The sequence below is a fragment of the Urocampus carinirostris genome, chromosome 6 (genome assembly GCF_059441175.1).
Source record: "Urocampus carinirostris isolate Australia breed hairy pipefish chromosome 6, RoL_Ucar_1.0, whole genome shotgun sequence".
NCBI lineage: Eukaryota > Metazoa > Chordata > Actinopteri > Syngnathiformes > Syngnathidae > Urocampus > Urocampus carinirostris.
In genome coordinates this window covers 28,248,794-28,266,444 of record NC_142354.1, presented here as the reverse complement: position 1 = coordinate 28,266,444, position 17,651 = coordinate 28,248,794, and the positions used below count along the sequence as shown (strand labels likewise).

Below are 17,651 nucleotides of genomic sequence, written 5' to 3'. Positions count from 1 at the left end.
CCTACAGCTATTATGACGCTATTGACATGTCCGTAAGAGGTAAGATCAGGCCAGAAATAATCTAGCCTGACCTGACCCGAGTCTCAGGTATGTAAACCTGAACCCGCCCAAACCAGACGGATAAACTTGATTTGATAACCGAGCCCGAAATAAACACGAAGCTTTACTCCGGCCGTGCGTATTTCAGCGCTGAACTGTGTGTTTCTGCTGGAGTTTACCTCGGGCCGCGTCCCTCAAATCAAGTGTGCACTTCAAGTGCAGTGCCAAAATTAACCATTTGGCGCCAAAGTACGCATTTTGGCAACATGCAGCCAACGAAAGTAAAAGTGAAACTCAACAAAATGGCACAGAAAAGAAATCCATATTCGTCAGATTACAAACTGAACATATTGAAATATTTGGCCAAAAGGCAGAAAGAAAGATTGTAAAGCTTATTAGATATTGGCAAGAAGCAAAAATGACGTCTGACGTGAGGGAGGTAGGAGAAAGCCACACAACTTTTACCCGAGAAGGAAAATGTCTTCGGTTGTAGTGATTTGGAGTTAAACTGATAATTTAATAAGCATATCTTAATAATTACTTGACTCGAAGTAATTGTATGATGTGCAGAAAAGAAGAAAAACAAGATCTTACCTCTGTCTGCAATTTACTACCTAACCCAACATTAACCTCACAGGGAACACAAGGCAGAATTTAACAATACAAGTGAAAACGGTGGGGCTTTTATTTAGGAAACTTTATACAATGGTTTTTACATATATCTCAGAGATTATGAAATATATTTATACGACCTATTTGTTCTGAAAACAACGCAGCCAAAATATTGTCCTTAACACCATGACTGGAAATTGCAGTGAGTGGCTGTTTAAATAAAAAACTATAATAGAAAACATTTATATAGACCCGATGACAAAAAGATGGATTGGCACCTAATCTTCATCCTCATCATCGCTTAATACCATCTTTCGTCGACGCTTCACTGGGACCGAAATATCTTCCTCTTCTGAATCCGCTTCTTTGTTTGCATTTGTCTGCTTTGGAGTGGTGGAACTGTTATCTGTAAAAGGAAATATCTTTGGCTCAATCAGACTTTGACATCCAGTTATTGTCATTCTCAATAATAAAATGATGTAATCAGATGTGAATTAAAAATGAAACATGACAATACCTTCTTCGTCATCGCTGTCCAAAACTCTGCTTCTCTTACTTTTTGTCTCAATGGGTCTATGAAACACATATAGGAAGATACACCTTTAAAATAGAAACGGGAACGTTTGAGCAATTTAGTCTTTACAGCCTGACCTCTCAAATGAGCCATCAGCATCTCCGTCAGAGGCTAAATCCATCTCAGGATCTGAAATAAATGTGGGTTACATAATAAATGGCGTGCGATGTTACAACTATTTTACCAGAATCAGAAAATGACATGAACTGCAGAGGAAATGTGTCACAAAAAGTCTTTTGTCATATATGTTAGTTACATTTACACACACACACACACACACACAAAATGTATAGATGAGCGGCACAGCAAATGAGTGGTTAATGCGTCTGCGGCAGTTTTGAGGTCATGGGTTCAAATCCAGCTACCAGCCTTCCTGTGCAGCGTTTTCATGTTCTCTTCCTGCTTGCGTAGGTTTCCTCCGGGCACTCCAGTTTCCCCCCACATTCCAAAAACATGTGTGTCAGGTTAATTGGCCTGTCCAAATTGTCCCTGGGTCTGAATGAGCAAGTGGATTGTCTAGTCTCTGTGTGCCCTGTGACTGACTGGCAACCAGTTCAGGGTGTCCCCTGCCCACTGCCCGAAGATAGCTGGGATGGCCTCCAGCATCCTTGCGACCCTACTGAGGATAAGCGGTGCAGATAATGGATGGATGGATATAAGGTATATATGAGGCACACTGAACTTTAAGGCGTATGGAATGAAACCTTCAGTAAGTTACATTCTCGTACAACGATTGTACATTTTATATTATTATGTTATATATTAAAGGGATACTTATAATATTTCGTGCCTACAAGTGGAACAAAAAACAACAACAAAAAACCTTTTACCCTTTAAAAAACAAAAGACAAAAGAAAACATTGATTTTAATACAGGCAAATAACATGAACCCATACCAATGTTAACTTTTATTAAAAAAAATTAAAGGTCAGGAATGTTTATTTATTTTTCATTTCTCTCTTTCTTTTACACCGTGGAATCCCCAGTTAAGTCTACGCCATGTTTGTCCGGCAAGATGCGGCCATGCTGAGCCTTGCTCGTACCAGACAACACAGTGCCATTGCAGAACAATGTATGTAGCGGAAATAGAACCTGGGTAACAGTAGCGAGAGAGCCGAAACCTTACCACGAGACCACAAGTATTACAGATGACATACGAAAAGGTATCTCATTTTCACATTATTTCTACTCACAGCAACATGAATGAAAAAAAAAGTTGTCCAGAAAGATTTTAATAAACGCAATAGAGACACAACATGGGAAACAACTCTATATCTGTACACTACGATGAATCGAAGTTTGCGTTCATTTCTATAATTTAGAGTGACATTCTGTTCTTTCGATTTTCTAACACTCATTTCTGGCACGGTGAGTGAATATTGTGATAATGAGATAAAATCGAATACCTTTTTATCAGTCTTCAGCGATGTTATCCAATTTATCAGTCATTACAAAAATATGGTAGTATACTGTAAACCTCATGTAGTAATGCACAGGTATAAATACTGTATGCATTTTCAATTTTACCCATATAACAAGGGGCACTTTATATTTCTGGCAAATTTTGGGCTTTTAGGTATGCCTTATAATCTGGAAAATAGGGTAATTAAAAAAAGAATAATCAAGCAAACTCGCATACCTTCATTCTTTCTGGACTGTTGTTTTCTTCTGCGTTCATCCAACAAAATTTTCAAAGAGTCTGCTTGTTGTGAATCAGATACCCCTTTTTCCTCCCCCTGAGGCTCTGCAGGCTGACTGTCATCTTCTACAAGCAATTCCTCACTTATCAATTCATCCTGATAAGGACTGACCGATTCAGCTGCACTCCGAAGTTGAGATGGACTTAATTTTTCTGGGATTCTCCAAAATGTCTCCTAAACAGAAGGATTAGAAGAAGAGTCACGAGGAGCTTAACTGAAGTTTTCCCCTTATTCAAAAACATTAAAACACACATTGATCCTCAAAAGGGCAGAATAAACCCCAACCTGTTCGTTTGCAGGCGGCCGCAACCCCAATATGCGAAGAAGCCTCTGAAAACTCTTGTCCTCCATGGCGTCTTCGCACGGTTCTGTATGTGGGAATAGCGGCACAGCAGACGAAAAACCTGGCCAAGTAGCATATTACAATCATCTTTGAATGAGGCAACCCAGAACACATAATTAAAGAACTGCAACGCACTCTTTAGATTTCTTACCTTCTTCTTCCCGACTCTTGGCTGCTCGCTGCAGACAACGTTGTAACCACTCAAGTGCTTCAGACATGCCTGGATGACAAACGAAAAACAAACTTATTCAACTTCCATTAGTAAATAAAACATACTCTACAATATTTAATATATGCAGAGTACATCAACTTTTGACAGCATTCCGTTATACAGGAGGTAGATGGGGAGGAAGACGTGAACTACCCCCAACCCACTCACCTTTGATATTCTTAATTAATGTCGTATTATATTACAATTTATTTTTAAAATGAATAGTAACCAAAATATCTTTAATCCGAGTGTCTGTGACGTTTTGAATAAAGTACGCTGATCTTCGAAAAACGGTGAAAACGGAAAAAGAATTCACTACCAACTGAGGGTAGCCAAGCTTCAGACTTTTTCCAAGGTTTTTCATCCGCTTTCCTGATAAATTCTCTAAAAACTAATGTGTTGCTACTAGAAGGCGAAACACGTAAAATATATTTAGGTTAATTCGTTACTCAAATAATTTTTGACCCCCTAAATTCGCTACATATACAATGTCAGGTTTGCACCAAAGGGCTGATTCTTAAATATAGATGTATGTTCTCCGTGAGTGTATTGTAATATTAAATAAAATACAAATTTTGTCCATTTTCAGTAGATATATATTATTGAAGACAATGAAGAGCATTATCACAATTTTTATATGGAGTAGGTAAAGTGAAAAAATACTTCAGCTACTAAAAAATAGAGGGGTGGTCAATACATTGAATTTTAATTTGTTTAAAAATATGATTATTATCTCAAAATCAAGAGTACAAATCATGAGTTTAATTAATATTACTCAAAGCGGGTGTTGACAATTAAACAATATTAACCGATAAGTCAATTGCGGTAAATTATCAAATTGTTCACAATTTATGAGTACCTATTATTTTGCATAAGCTTTGAACGTCACAGTTTTAATAAAAATGATCTAAAATCAGTTATTCTTGTCTATTTTGTCCTGTATTTTTTTTTTTTATATAAATGTGAGTTGGGTTGGGTTTGTAGTTTAAAATTGATTAAAATCTTAATTGGGGCACATCACCCAGCCCTAAGTCAACATCTCATGACCTAAAAAAACAAATACAAAAACTGAAAATAAAGTTATGCAAACCCAACCACTCAAATGCAAGAACTGAGCAGGTCTATTTCGATATAGTTTGTTTCACCTTCATTCCGCAGCCTCGTGACCATGGCACCAATATCAGCTCGTCTCTCCCCTTTAGACACAAGGCCTGGGCTCCTCCTGCTTCTTCTTTTCTGACTTTCTTTACTTTCCCGTACATATTCTTCCTCGCTCTCCTCAGAGTCATCCTCGTCTCCCTCTCTGTTCAGAGATTCATCTGAGAGGTCTTGAGTAAGCCCAGCTAGGAACTCCTCTTCACTCTGCAGAAAGCATTTTCTGAATCTTTATATCCCCCTCTTTGTTTTCTCATCTAAAAAAAGCCGTTAGAATTTACCATTTGTTTTCCAGAGCTTTTTGGAGGAGCACCCCGAAACCTTTTTTTGTGAAGTTCTCGCCTTTCTGACACCAGGCCCATGCTGATAAGCTTGTCCACCACACGTGCACGAGAGCGCTTGGCTGTGAGCTTCTTAAGGATATTTCCGAGCACATCTAGGGGAAAAAGAAAATGAAATCAAGCTTGAACGGCTTTATTCTATAAAATACACTGTGCTCACCATCAGAATCTTTGTATTCTTCATAAAGAATCTGAAGTTCTTCTTCCTGGTCCTCGGTCCAAAGAACAATCCCGGTACCTTTTCTTTTTTGAGAACAAACATTTTCATCAGATTAATAATCCATTTCAATAAAAAAAAACCCTATCAGTGAACATACTTGGGTTTCTTCAGTTCTTTGGAGCTCTCCACTATCCCCATCCGCACAAGCTGGGTCACAACCTGCCTCCGCGTGCGTGTACTGTTGCTAAGCAACGGTAGCAGAGTCTCCACAATGTCTGGGTCTGGTAAGAGTCACCAATTGGCAACAGTTAAATTGATCAGGTCACACAAAATAAAGTACAAACAATAGGTTCTAACACTAAACAACGAACCTTCAGAGTGCCGGTGCTCTTCATAAAGATTTCGTAATTCCTGTTCCTCCTCTTCAGTCCAAGCTGGCATCTTTTCACCACTGAGAAATGCGAGTGAGTTACCATGTTTGAAATGTTTCAAAACATTAAAAAAACAACCTTTAAGAAATAAAAATAAGTTTTTTGTTGTTGTTGTGGAACAACAACAGTACAATTTACTTTTTTTTTACTTTTACAATTTTTTGTTAAAACAAAAAACTCAATTATTTCCTTATTTGTCTTGTTCAATATGAACAACTTTTACAAACACATTTTGGTAATGAAAAGCAAAACAAATCTAATAAAAACCCAAGTGATATGTAAAACGATCCAATATGGGTTTTAGTTTTGTAAACCATAACTACATTTATAGGTTCTAAAAAAAGTGTGATGGTCATTTTTTCTTTTGTTTTGAGTGTGCAAATATGCCTTACATATTGGCACCAATGCATTTTTCTAACTATACATTTTGATACAGTATACAAACAAAAACACCAACCCATCTTTACTGTAGCCTTCAGTCATCTCACGTACAGCTCCAACGTTTTTCCAGAACAAAAGTTCAACAAAAGCCTTGTTATTGGTAGCAGCCACCAAAAAAAAGCGGTTCAGCACATACTTGGCAAAAGTGACCAGCTCCTGGGGAGGACAAAGAGGAAGTTAAATAAAGAAACCTTGCATTGGCATGATGTTTTTTAGCTTCAAAACTGATTAGGTCTAACGAAAACCTCCAGCCTCTACAAAGCCATGCCATGTTGGTGCCAAACAGAACTTGTGTTATGAGCCAACCTTGTACGCAGAAGCTGCTGGGTCACTCAAGATCTTGTTGAAAAGATGGAAGACTGATAACTGGTACAGCAAGGCGTCCATTTTGAGGTCATATGCCACACGATGGAGCAATCGAGTAATACAGTGGTTTGTGTGAGGTGTGTTTTTGGAGTAAGATTTGAGTAGTACCAGGTATGGACGTACAATGTTGGGGTTGGCAAATCTGCGCAAAGGAGAATATCAACAGAGCACTGTCAGAGTAGATTGTGATATTAAAGATATTAGCCTGGGGACCTAAAGGCTATTAATCCACTTGCATACTAAATTGAAATACAAACACTAGGACTGCAAATATGTACTGTCATTCTCTTACTTCTTAATATAGTCCTGAAATTTGAACTCTGTTTCAGAAACCTGCACCGACTGCATCTCTTCTTCCTCAGCTATATCAGCATCATCCTCGCTATCCTCTTCTATTTGAGTCTCAGGAGGAGCAGCCGACCCTGAAATTGAAGGTAAAACCTAGAAAACACTGCATATGCTGATGGCGCAATGCACAGAGGTTGTTAAAATACACTTTGTGCATACTAGGCAGCTCTGCATGCAAAATCTGCTTGAGAAGTTCCAGCTCTTCTTCGGGTTCCACGTCAGTTGAGCCAAACACGTCTCCCTCGGGCCATACTTCCCTAAATGAAATAAGGTATTTTACACCTCTGAACATAATGTTTGATCCTTCAAGCTATCTGCAGTTTTACTACTGACCTGGCAGCCCTCAGGAGCGCTAAAGCCTCTTGGCCTAATTGAGCCTGCAACGCATCCTGCACTCGCACCATGGCCTCAGCCCGCTGTTCCTCAAGAGGAGTTTCCGACGTCGCATCGAATGGGACGATGCGCTCAGTTAAAGCCTCTGTTAACTATATTCAAGCACAAAAAATTATCGAATGAGGACTATGATGAAATGCTTTCACACGGTTGTCTTTAAAAAATTGACCTCATGGAACTATGTCAATGTATCGTTACAGTACATAGGGCTACCTCTTTAGATAAAAATCTACTGCGGAGAACTTAAACTCACACACAACCCAATTTACTGCTTGCTAGTTAATCCTGAGATAGGTAACTTGAAATATTTAGCACAAATTTTAACACTCAAACTGAGAAACTATAAACTATTAATACACTTCCCATCTCCCCACCATGCCCCAGTTTGCATCAACAACAAGGCTGTGGAGGTTGTCAGCAGTATCAAGTTCCTAGGGGTGCACATCACAAACAAACTCACCTGGTCCGTGAACACTGCATCTCTGGTTAAGAGGGCACAGCAGCGCCTGTACTTCCTGCGGAGGATGAGGAGAGCCCACCTGCCCCCACCATCCCTCATCACATTCTACAGGGGCACCATAGAGAGTATCCTGACCAGCTGTATCTCTGTGTGGTGTGGAGGCTGCAGCGCTACCGACTGGGGTAGTGTGAGGAGGGTAACGAGGACAGCGGAGAAAATAATCGGGACTACACTTCCCTCCATTCAGGACATTGGCCAGAAGCGCTGCCTATCCCATGCTAAGAACATTACCGGGGACCCCTCTCACCCCCATCATGGTCTATTCACTCTGCTAGCCTCTGGGAAGAGGTACTGCAGTGTGCGGTGCAGGACCACCAGGCTCCGCAATAGTCTAGTCCCCCTGGCCATTAGACTGTTAAATGGTCAATCTAACATATAGTTAACTTAAATCTAAACGGCTGCTAATTTGACTTTTGCACTAGTGGCAGTTTTTTTTATAGCTTGCCACTCCTTGCACATTTGCTCTCTGCACTATTGTACTTACAGTGTTATTGTTACAGTATTAATGTTACTGTGTACCTGACTTGTTAACCTGACTTTGCACATCAGGTTAGCGACTCTTCTTGCACTATCGGCACTATGGTAAAATACTATACGAAGCCATAACACAATACAGCTTTATTTATATCTGTACACTGAAGGACACTGAAGGAAACTGTGGGAGTCAGATCCATCGACATTTCGTTCTGTATACACGTGTACTAGAATGACAATAAAGTAGATCTGAATCTGAATCTGAATCTGATCTGTTCTTAACACGACTCCCCAAAAACACTAACCTGAAAATTTATAGCCTTCAGTTGTTCATCCACAATCTTCCAGGTATCGGCCAGAACTTCTGGGGTTCTTTCTACAACTGGTTGCATTTTGTCTTTTTTGGACTTTTTCCGCTTGACTCGTTTTTTCTGTAAAATTCAATTTGAAATTGAACATGTTCAAGCCGACAATGAAGGGCAGTAAACTATTGAGAAATTCAATTAGAAATAATACCTGCACCACCAAGTTTTTGCGACCCTTGCAGAAGCGCTCCAACATACGCAGGAAGAGATGCGTCGACTCCACCAGGTCTTTCAGGTAGGACAGCGGCTGTTTGGTTCCGTCGTACTTTCTCAGCAGAGTCAGGAATATTTCTCTATATTCCATTAGGTAGAAAATGTTACCTACGAGGTAAAGAGAAAATCAAATTTAGCAATTTCCCATCAAACTTAAACAATTGGTTTGATGCTTGAGACCCGCAAATCTCAATAATTATATGGTCCACGTGGACAATTATACATGTGACTACACTCAAGTTGAGAATAATAGCCATATAAGATCTGACTTAACCAATTATCTTGCAATAGAAGTGTCCAGTTGTGATTGACTATCAAGAGTGTGAGATTTCTTCTACATTGTTATGCATACCTAAATTATACAATACTATCTTCAACATTATTACAGTTGTGCCTCAGCTTTCAAGAAATATTCTCTCGCCTTCGTCCAAATTTAAGCTTTCGAACAGCCGGCATTAAGCTGAGAGAGTGTTTGGGCAACAAGGTGAAGCCAAACCGCGTGCCTCTATTCTTTGGAACTGCGTTCTTTCTCTTTCAGAATCCAACAATAAGACCTTTTCAAACCCTTTATTATGTCTTTAAAGAATCCATCTGAGAAAGGGAAGGAGACAAGGAAGACTGGAATTACCATTATTGAATTAAAAAATGAGACAATAAGTGAATACAATAGTGTTGCTCGTGTCTCTGATCTCGCTAACTAGTCACGCAGTGTTTCCCATTCCATATAAAAATTCTGGCGGGTCGTAAGGGTTTTAATTGATCCCGTAGAGCAGGGGTGTCAAACATGCGGCCCGGGGGCCGGATCAGGCCCGCTAAGGGATTGAATCTGGCCCGCGAGACAACGCTCAGAGAAGCGCAAGAGTAAAACAAGCTGCAGGTTTAAATATGTCGACTTGATGTTGCCAAAGCCAGGTGCGTCTCACAAAGACAGTGTACCGGTACTTGAATTTATTTGTTTTTCTCTCTCTCTCGTGTTCTCTCTCTCTCTCTTTCTCCCTTTTTCTCTCACTGTGTCCCTCTCTTTCACTTTCTGTGTCTCTTTCTTTGTTTTTCTTTGTCTCTATCTCTCTCTGTGTCTTTTTACCTTCTTTTGCTCTCTCTTCCATTTTTCCTTTTCTCTCTTTCGCTCTCTCTTGCTTTCCCCTTCTCTCCTTCTCTCTTTCTCTCCTTCTCTTTTCTCTCCTTCCCTCTTTCTATTTTTCTTTGATATCATTCTTTCTCTCTCTTTCTTCCGCGCTCTCTCACTATTTGTTTTTATACATTTTTTTTCTCACATTCTCTCTCCCTCTCTCTCTCTCTTTCTTCCCCCCTCTCTCACTATTTGTCTTTGTATCTTTTTTTCTCACATTCTCTCTCTTTCTCCCTTTCTCTCTTTTTATTTATCTTTGGATATCATTCTTTCTCTCTCTTTCTTCCCCCCTCTCTCACTATTTGTCTTTATATCTTTTTATCTCACATTCTCTCTCCCTCTCTCTCTTTCTTTCCCCCTTTATCGTCATTTGTCTTTATATCTTTTTTTCTTACATTCTCTCTCCCTCTCTCTTCTCTCTCTCTCTATTTTTGCCTTTCTCTCTTTCATTGTCCAGCCCTCTCTTTTTCTCTCCTTCACTTTGTCTTATTTCTTTCTCTCTTTTTCTCTCTCTCTAATATTCTAGTCCAGCCCCCGAAAGAAAGTTTGTTCTATCGTGTGGCCCCCGAGGTAAAATGAGTTTGACACCACTGCCGTAGAGTCTCAAACTTGATAAAAAATGTTTTCTCGACTCACTCACTTTTGGTTAGTTTTTGTCCACTGAGCAGTGGAGGGAGGGGTTGGGGGGGACTGCTGCAGCAATACATTGAGCACAAGACGGTACAAGAGAGATTGCAATACAGAGCACAAAAACGAAAAAAAAAAAAAAAGAGTCAAAGCAGGAAAATTATACTTATTGGTACATTGGTTGGAAGTTGAATTGTAAATAGTTAAAAGTTCTTGTATTTAAGTTTTATATAGCACTAAGAAGCTAATATTTTTCATTTTTATTTTTTGTGTAGTTTGTTTTTCTATGTTGCTTGACTTTGAAGATGCTTAATATAAAAAAGTTCAAATTAGTTAAAAGTTCACTGTAAAGTGAACAAAATAAAGGTTAGTATAATGTAGTAGTATAATAGATTTTTCATTTATTCATTTAATGCATAATGATACATTATTATAGGTAGTAAATCGGTTAAAGCAACAACAAAATCTTAATGGCCGTTTGGGAGCTGCGCTAAAAGAGCAAGTGCTCCCCCCAAAAAACAAATTTGCGCTTTATAATAACAGATCCCTCAACTTTTGCATTTTCCCCATTTTTTATACGTTTTTTGATCATTTCAAATTGTATATGCTATATAACAATTTTGGTATGTGGAGGGAAAAAAAAAACTATTTTTTTTGGTCATATGAGGGGGGGGATCCTGCTTGACTGTTGACACCCTGGTGGGTCAAGACAAAATTCTATGGGAAACACTGGTCTGCGTCACTTCAAAGTAAATGTAAGAACTAAGGCCCTGGCCTGAACCTGGGGTCAGGCCTAAAATGTCAATCATTAGTTCAGGCTCGGGTCAGGCTTCTCTCTGGCTGCCTTTTTGTCCTCTATTTTTCTGATACGTTGACTCTCTTGCTATCCACTCATCATGCGTTAATTCTTTTTCTTTGTTGAGGATTCTCGTTGCGCAACGTGCACGCAAAATGCACGCTCACCGGCACTTTCACGCATGCTAGTCCACACCCGCTACTCTGTCGGTGGCCAAAATCCCACTTTCTTTCTCCTACTAATTATAATAATGGGGTTTGCTTCAGGCTCAGTTCCTTGAATCAAGTTAGGCTTGGAAAGGGCCGGTTTTTAATACCCTGGATTTTTTAGGCCAGATCTTACCTCTCCCCCAAAGGTATCTAAATCTTACAAAAAGGTTTTGTTTATTATTTTGAATAAATGTATCAGTATAATAAACAATCAACTAACTTTCTGGTTGTATACACATTTTAGTGAAAAAAGTGGACTCATATGGGCCAGAACGAATTACTGCATTTACTATTATCCTTATGCGAAAAATAAATTCAAACTTCGACAAAAATCAGACCATGGTCGCCACTGTCGAACAGATTACATTTGGAAACTGAAGCAGCAATGTTTTTTTCCAGGCCTTTATGGTTGAAACAACTCCTATGTTTATAGCCATACTTTTGATAACATTGGCGCTGTGGCGGATGCTTTCATCCTGTGATCGGTCCATTTCATTCACAGTCATCAACAGCTCTTGATATGCCTTTAGTGCGAGGTGCATCCTGAAAAAACAAAAATACAGTCAGCTATATTTTCATCCTTTCTGTAATAACCAGTGTTGGGAATAACGCCGTTATAAATAACAGTTACTTTTTCAATAACAGGGGTAATTTTTTTTCCTGCCGTTACAACGCTATTAGCACTACTGGCATTCAAAATCAGTGAGTTACTTTGTCTCGTACAAATTAGCATATTGAGTCACATGTTAAAGCTATGTCAGAGTGTGCAGTCTTCTTGTGCGTAAGGAAGATAGGCAGGACATCCTCGGTCAGCCTTTTGCGATATTTATTAACCAACAACACGCAAACGTGAACACAGCTCTCATTCAACCTAAGGCAGCAGCGATTTGCAATAATTAAACAATGCGATGTGTGCGTGATGTCGTTTCATAATGAATAACGTCCTACCCTAAACGAGTATTAAATTCATAGTGTAGGATTCTGTCTCAGTGGTTATATTGTTTACTGTAGATTGTTATTTTAATACCGGTATATTGTTTAATGTTTATTTTTTTTGCACTACAAGTGTAGGATTAATCTGTTGCTGGTGAGGTGCAATACATACCACAAGGTATGACGTTCTTCTCTATTCAACTGCCTCGAATGCTGCTCAGAAAATTTTAAATTCTTTGACGTACAATAACTTATTTTTAGCGTATTGGAAATAGTTACTTTCCCTGGTAACTAATACTTTTAGTATAGAGTATTTCGGTTACTTTATTACAATCCTTCCTCTTACCTGCGGGACCATGATGTGGCCTCTTTGCGGTCGGCCAAAATCATCTCGTAGTAATTAGTGATATTGCGCTCCATGAAATGAAAAGTGCGAGTGGACATCGTCTCGGAAACTAAATCCGCACGGAAATTGTTGCCGCGGTTGAAGGCCATGAAGAAGCTGAGGGCCCAAAGGTAGTAGGTCTCGTCATGCTCTTGAGACTGCTCTCTGATCAGGTTTTCCTGGAGAGGGGCAGGTAAAACAAAATGTCAAAACTCCTATAATTGGACCAGATAAAACTTTAGGACACAATAAAATAAGTTGATTTTGCATGGAAAATAATTCTGATTCCATTTTTGTATGAATGTATCAACTCTCCATTAGGTAGCGAATATGGTAAATTGATAGCCAAAATCCACGTGGTAGTTAAATGTAAAATTGTACGTGTCTTTTTGGTGGTCATTTGAAGTATTAAAAAAGAAACAATTGTTAAATTTCACAGTCAAAGGAAATAGCTGAAATATAAAAGCTGTAGCTTAAAGTGAAGTAGTCGTGTGTTTCACATCACCTTATACAGTTGTTAAAAGAATGTTTGCTATTTACATACAAGTAGATTGTGTAAACGACAACAGGTCATCAACAAATCATCAGGAATTCTTATTTTTCTTATTGACATGAAGATCCCTGGGATGAAAAAATTATGTTATTTGTCAACTCTATCTATATTTTTGGAGATGCCGACCTTAACAATGTACATGAGTCGATTGTAGCAATTCTCTAAGAAGTCCAAACAAAACTCTCGCAGGAAGAGTCGAACGTTCAAAGCGGAGCGCCGCTTGTCCATGCATTCCCGGGCCGGTCGATTCCGCTTAGGAACGCGTCTCACAGCTTTACCCATGTCATGAGTGTAGTTTTTGAACTATGAAATTATGGCAAAAATTGGTTAAGTAGCCTTTGCAGGTATTGCTTTTTAAATCTATTCACAGTACTTACGTTGTTAACGTTTCTATGATAGATTACATCGTTGTCTCCGATTGCTTTGAGTCCTTTGACAACGAAAGACCCTCCGAAGCGTGAATGTCTGACAAAAAATAAACAACAGGCAATTTTAGTTCGAATATGCGTAAATCCAAAAACTATTGGAAAATTCTGAAAACAACACAAAAGAAAAAAAGTATTTTAGTCTTAAGATCCTTTCATATCGTGTACCTAGATCCTCTGTGCAGTGTTCGAAAACGTTTTTCTGCCTGCTCTCTTAGCCTCAGCGCTTCCAACTCCGAAGAGTCTCTCTGCTTCTCTTCTGCTGAGCGAGCGTGCCCAGCACTCACTAAGGTCTCCGGTGTCTGTGAAATTCCAAAAGAGCTCAAACATAGAATATCCATCTATTCTATTTCATTTGAAATTATACTGTAAATCAGAAAATCTTTGGGGCCAAACCTGGTCTCTGAACATAAGGGTGATGATTTCCAAAACGTGCATACTCCACTGCTGCTCACTCTGGGCTGACGCCAAGAACTTGACCAGGTCATCGAAACCACTCATGTGAATGGCCCAGAGCAGCCGGTCGTGTATGCTGGCATCATCATCTACTTTCTGCAATGTGTAAGAAGAGTTGAAGTAATCCTTTTTCATGAAGAGAACAACTTTCGATTGGGAAGACCAAAACATTTATGACTACTGTTGAATATAAGGTGCTGCACATAAAAATATTACATTAATTTCAAAATGTGTAGCGCACCCTTGGGTGCACTGTAGGTGTGAGGCAACCACAGTAGAGGACACCATAAGTATATTAAAAGGGGACAAGTGGGAGTTGATTATATAAAAAAGAACGAGTATGCGCGTTATGCTGAACGCATCACCGTATAATTCTGCCTCTTGCATGCCTGTCTCAAGCGTTGTTGGTGTAAAATGGATGTTGCCGTCTCGGACTACTTGTACGATTTTACACATGTTTATTTTATTGTTTATTGATGTTGACTACCGAATGCAACATATATTGCAACCTGGTAATCCTGGAAGGGTGATTACCACTTGTGTAGCCCCGTCTTAAGGTTTCTTATTTTCTTCATGATGAGGTTTTAGTGTTTTTCCTCGCCTGCATGCAGGTTTTAGATCAGGGGATGGTGTAATTGTGGCCTGTGCAGCCCTTTGAGACATTTTGCTATTAAGGGCTATACAAATAAACGTGAATCGACTTGACATGTAGTAGAGGACAAGATGAGAATGTTAAACAGTGAAGTGTTGGGACCTAGTTGTACATAAAGCCTGTGCACTATTATCAGGTGTGCCATGTGTCTTAAATACAAAATGGCACGCGTAACTGCGACTGCTCCTTTTGGTATGGTGAGCCTGGTCGTGAAAATACAGTATGTACATTTTTATGTAGATTGGAAACAATTAAATCAATCACATTCAACCAATTCATAGGAAGTTTAACTCATTTTCTGACATTGATGGCTACAGAGACCACCCTTCGCTTAACCCATTAAAGAACAACTATGTCTAAAACCACTAATGGAATTGAACGAGTTAATAAATTCAACCAATCAAATTACATAGGACAACAACCTTCTCTTCCAGAGGGTCTGCAGGTACATGAAGCACATTCCTGACAACCAACAAAATTCTTTCAATCAGAAGGTTGTCTTCTTCCTGCCTCTGCTCCCATTCCTGAAATAAAATACATATATTTAAATAAATACAACTAGGTATGTTATAAATAGACCTGCTTTCTATCACTTAACCTACCATTTGTAACAAGTTGTACAACGTCTCACTTAAAACTCCAAACACCTTCTCAGTAGCAAATGCCTAAAAAAGACAAGTATTATAGATAATTCAGACATCATAACTTAGTAATAGTGATTTTAATTTATGACTTTGAGCCAAGCTTTTTCAATATCTCACATTTTTCTCAACAAAAAGTGATACAAAAGAAATAAAAGTCATGCATAATATTGCTAATTAACGCTGAAAGATCAAGACTCACGTGAGCTGAAATGACCTATAAGTGAAATAATAGGTACTACCTCTTTGTAGGCTTGTAAATGGGTGGTCACTGTCAAGAAGTGGTGTCTAAACACAGGGTCATCAGGAACCTTCCCAAAGCAAAGCACGGCAGGTTGTGTTAAATTGACCATTAACCTGCGAAAAAGTCAAATAAGCTCACTCGATTTTAAGCCCAAATGAGTTATGAGCTTGCTCTATTCAATTTTTGACTTTCCAACATTTGTTTAATAGATTTAATGAATTTACAGAATGATGGTGTGTGTTTACCGTATGCAGGCATCAAACAAGCCCTTGTCATGCCTATGTTGTGTGATTATAGGGAGAAGGTCATGTTCTACAATGTGGCTTTCACCCAGCTGCTGGCGGACATCGCGGGTGTCGTCTTCAAAGCGCAAAAAACGGATCAAGTCTTTCACACTCTCTGAGAAAGACAATACATTCTTTGTTTCATTTTTATGACAAAAACTATGTTTACATGCAGGCAATAATATGATTGAAATTAAAAAAATATATTTTTAGAACAATACGACTGAATGAATCATTTAACCCTGTACCATGCAGTATTCTGATTACAAAGGCGAACCGGAGCGATATCTTTACACAAAAAGATGCAGTTTCCGCATCCGACATTAAATAAATGAAGTTTTCACAAATTTCATTCATCCAATTCAACCAAAAGTGAACTCCATAGTTGCGTTCTGTGTGTTTACAAGATGTGCTCGTAACGTGGTCTGACAAAAGCATAGACTTACACTATGAATGGACAGATACAACTGTACAACATTTACTAAATATGGATATGTACCTTTGCAGCATTTACGCTGTAGGGGTAGAAATAAAACGGGAATGTCCCGGAGAAGTATACCATTAAACAAAGGGCTTTTTTAGCGAGTAAGCCAGATTTTGGATGTTTCATTAGCGTCTGTATTAGTTCCACAGTGCTTTCTGTCTTAGAAATATCACAGATGAATGAAACCGTGCACGCATTTTTTTTTATTACTTGAACACAAATATTCAGAAAATGGAATGACTAACCCAACTATAGCTATTGGAAAACTCACAATTTGACAAATACCTTTATCGGATTACTTTGCATGTCCACTTGGCTTTATTAAAATCTGAATGCCGGCAATATTCAGCTTCCAAACAGATTACTGCTTGTAGGTTAATGTACCAGTTGTTGCAGATTTTATTGAAGCACAATCAGAACATTTTATAGCACTCTACTCACCTAGACAATCAGATTCTTTGTGATAAATGTCTCCCTCCAGGTATCCAAGGGCACTGCATGTTGCCAGAAGTTCACAATTCATCTTCAACTCTTTTGGGGAAGTGTTTTAGGGTTTGCTGAATTTAAAAAAAAAAAGATTCATTTAGAAAAATCCTCTAAGCCAGGGGTCATCAACCTTTTTGAAGCTAATAGCTTCTATTTTGTTACTGATTAGCAAGAAGGGCTACCAGGATACTTTTAAGCATCAGCTACAAATCCCATGTGATAAATGAAACAGTGCTCAACACCATCAAAGAGCGCATTGGACCCTATAAAGAATTGGTGTCAAGTGTGCGCAGACGAAAACCTATGTGGTATGGTCACATCAAGAGATCGTCGGAAGTGACCAAGATCATTCTCCAGCAACATGAATCAATGTACAGGTACCGACTTTGACAGGACCCAAACTCAAACCAGGAACCGTCATTAGGGGAGAGAGCTGTCAAGAGTTGCATAATCAGTGCTGCCTCACCGCTACCAGGTTGTATTATTGGAAGTCAGAATAGGCTCAGTCAACCACTGAAGAATCAACTTTCTCTAAGGTCACCGAGTGATTAACATATATAAATTGCAGGCTAGTTTTAAAAAGATTTTTGGAAGGATTGATCATTTCTTTAAAGACACGTAGGTCAACGTAGGCCTGATAGAAATCACATTTTCTAGAAAA

At 38.9% G+C, this 17,651-nt stretch overlaps 1 protein-coding gene across 1 annotated transcript; it reads right to left on the bottom strand.

The window, feature by feature from the left end:
- Window positions 1-756: 756 nt before the first annotated feature.
- timeless (timeless circadian clock) lies at window positions 757-17,063 on the bottom strand. The gene is made up of 29 exons (XM_088337209.1): window positions 16,946-17,063; window positions 15,982-16,135; window positions 15,735-15,849; window positions 15,454-15,516; window positions 15,274-15,375; window positions 14,140-14,295; window positions 13,912-14,045; window positions 13,696-13,783; window positions 13,445-13,621; window positions 12,727-12,944; window positions 11,887-11,990; window positions 8,625-8,794; window positions 8,414-8,539; window positions 7,055-7,206; window positions 6,881-6,978; window positions 6,666-6,795; window positions 6,314-6,515; window positions 6,024-6,163; window positions 5,507-5,586; window positions 5,293-5,416; window positions 5,136-5,218; window positions 4,916-5,070; window positions 4,625-4,841; window positions 3,420-3,488; window positions 3,211-3,329; window positions 2,865-3,099; window positions 1,303-1,354; window positions 1,169-1,224; window positions 757-1,057 (listed from the first exon to the last, which is right to left on the bottom strand). Exons 1-29 carry the CDS (start codon window positions 17,025-17,027, stop codon window positions 930-932), a joined length of 3,729 nt encoding a protein of 1,242 aa, XP_088193335.1. The 5' UTR covers window positions 17,028-17,063; the 3' UTR covers window positions 757-929.
- Window positions 17,064-17,651: the final 588 nt, after the last annotated feature.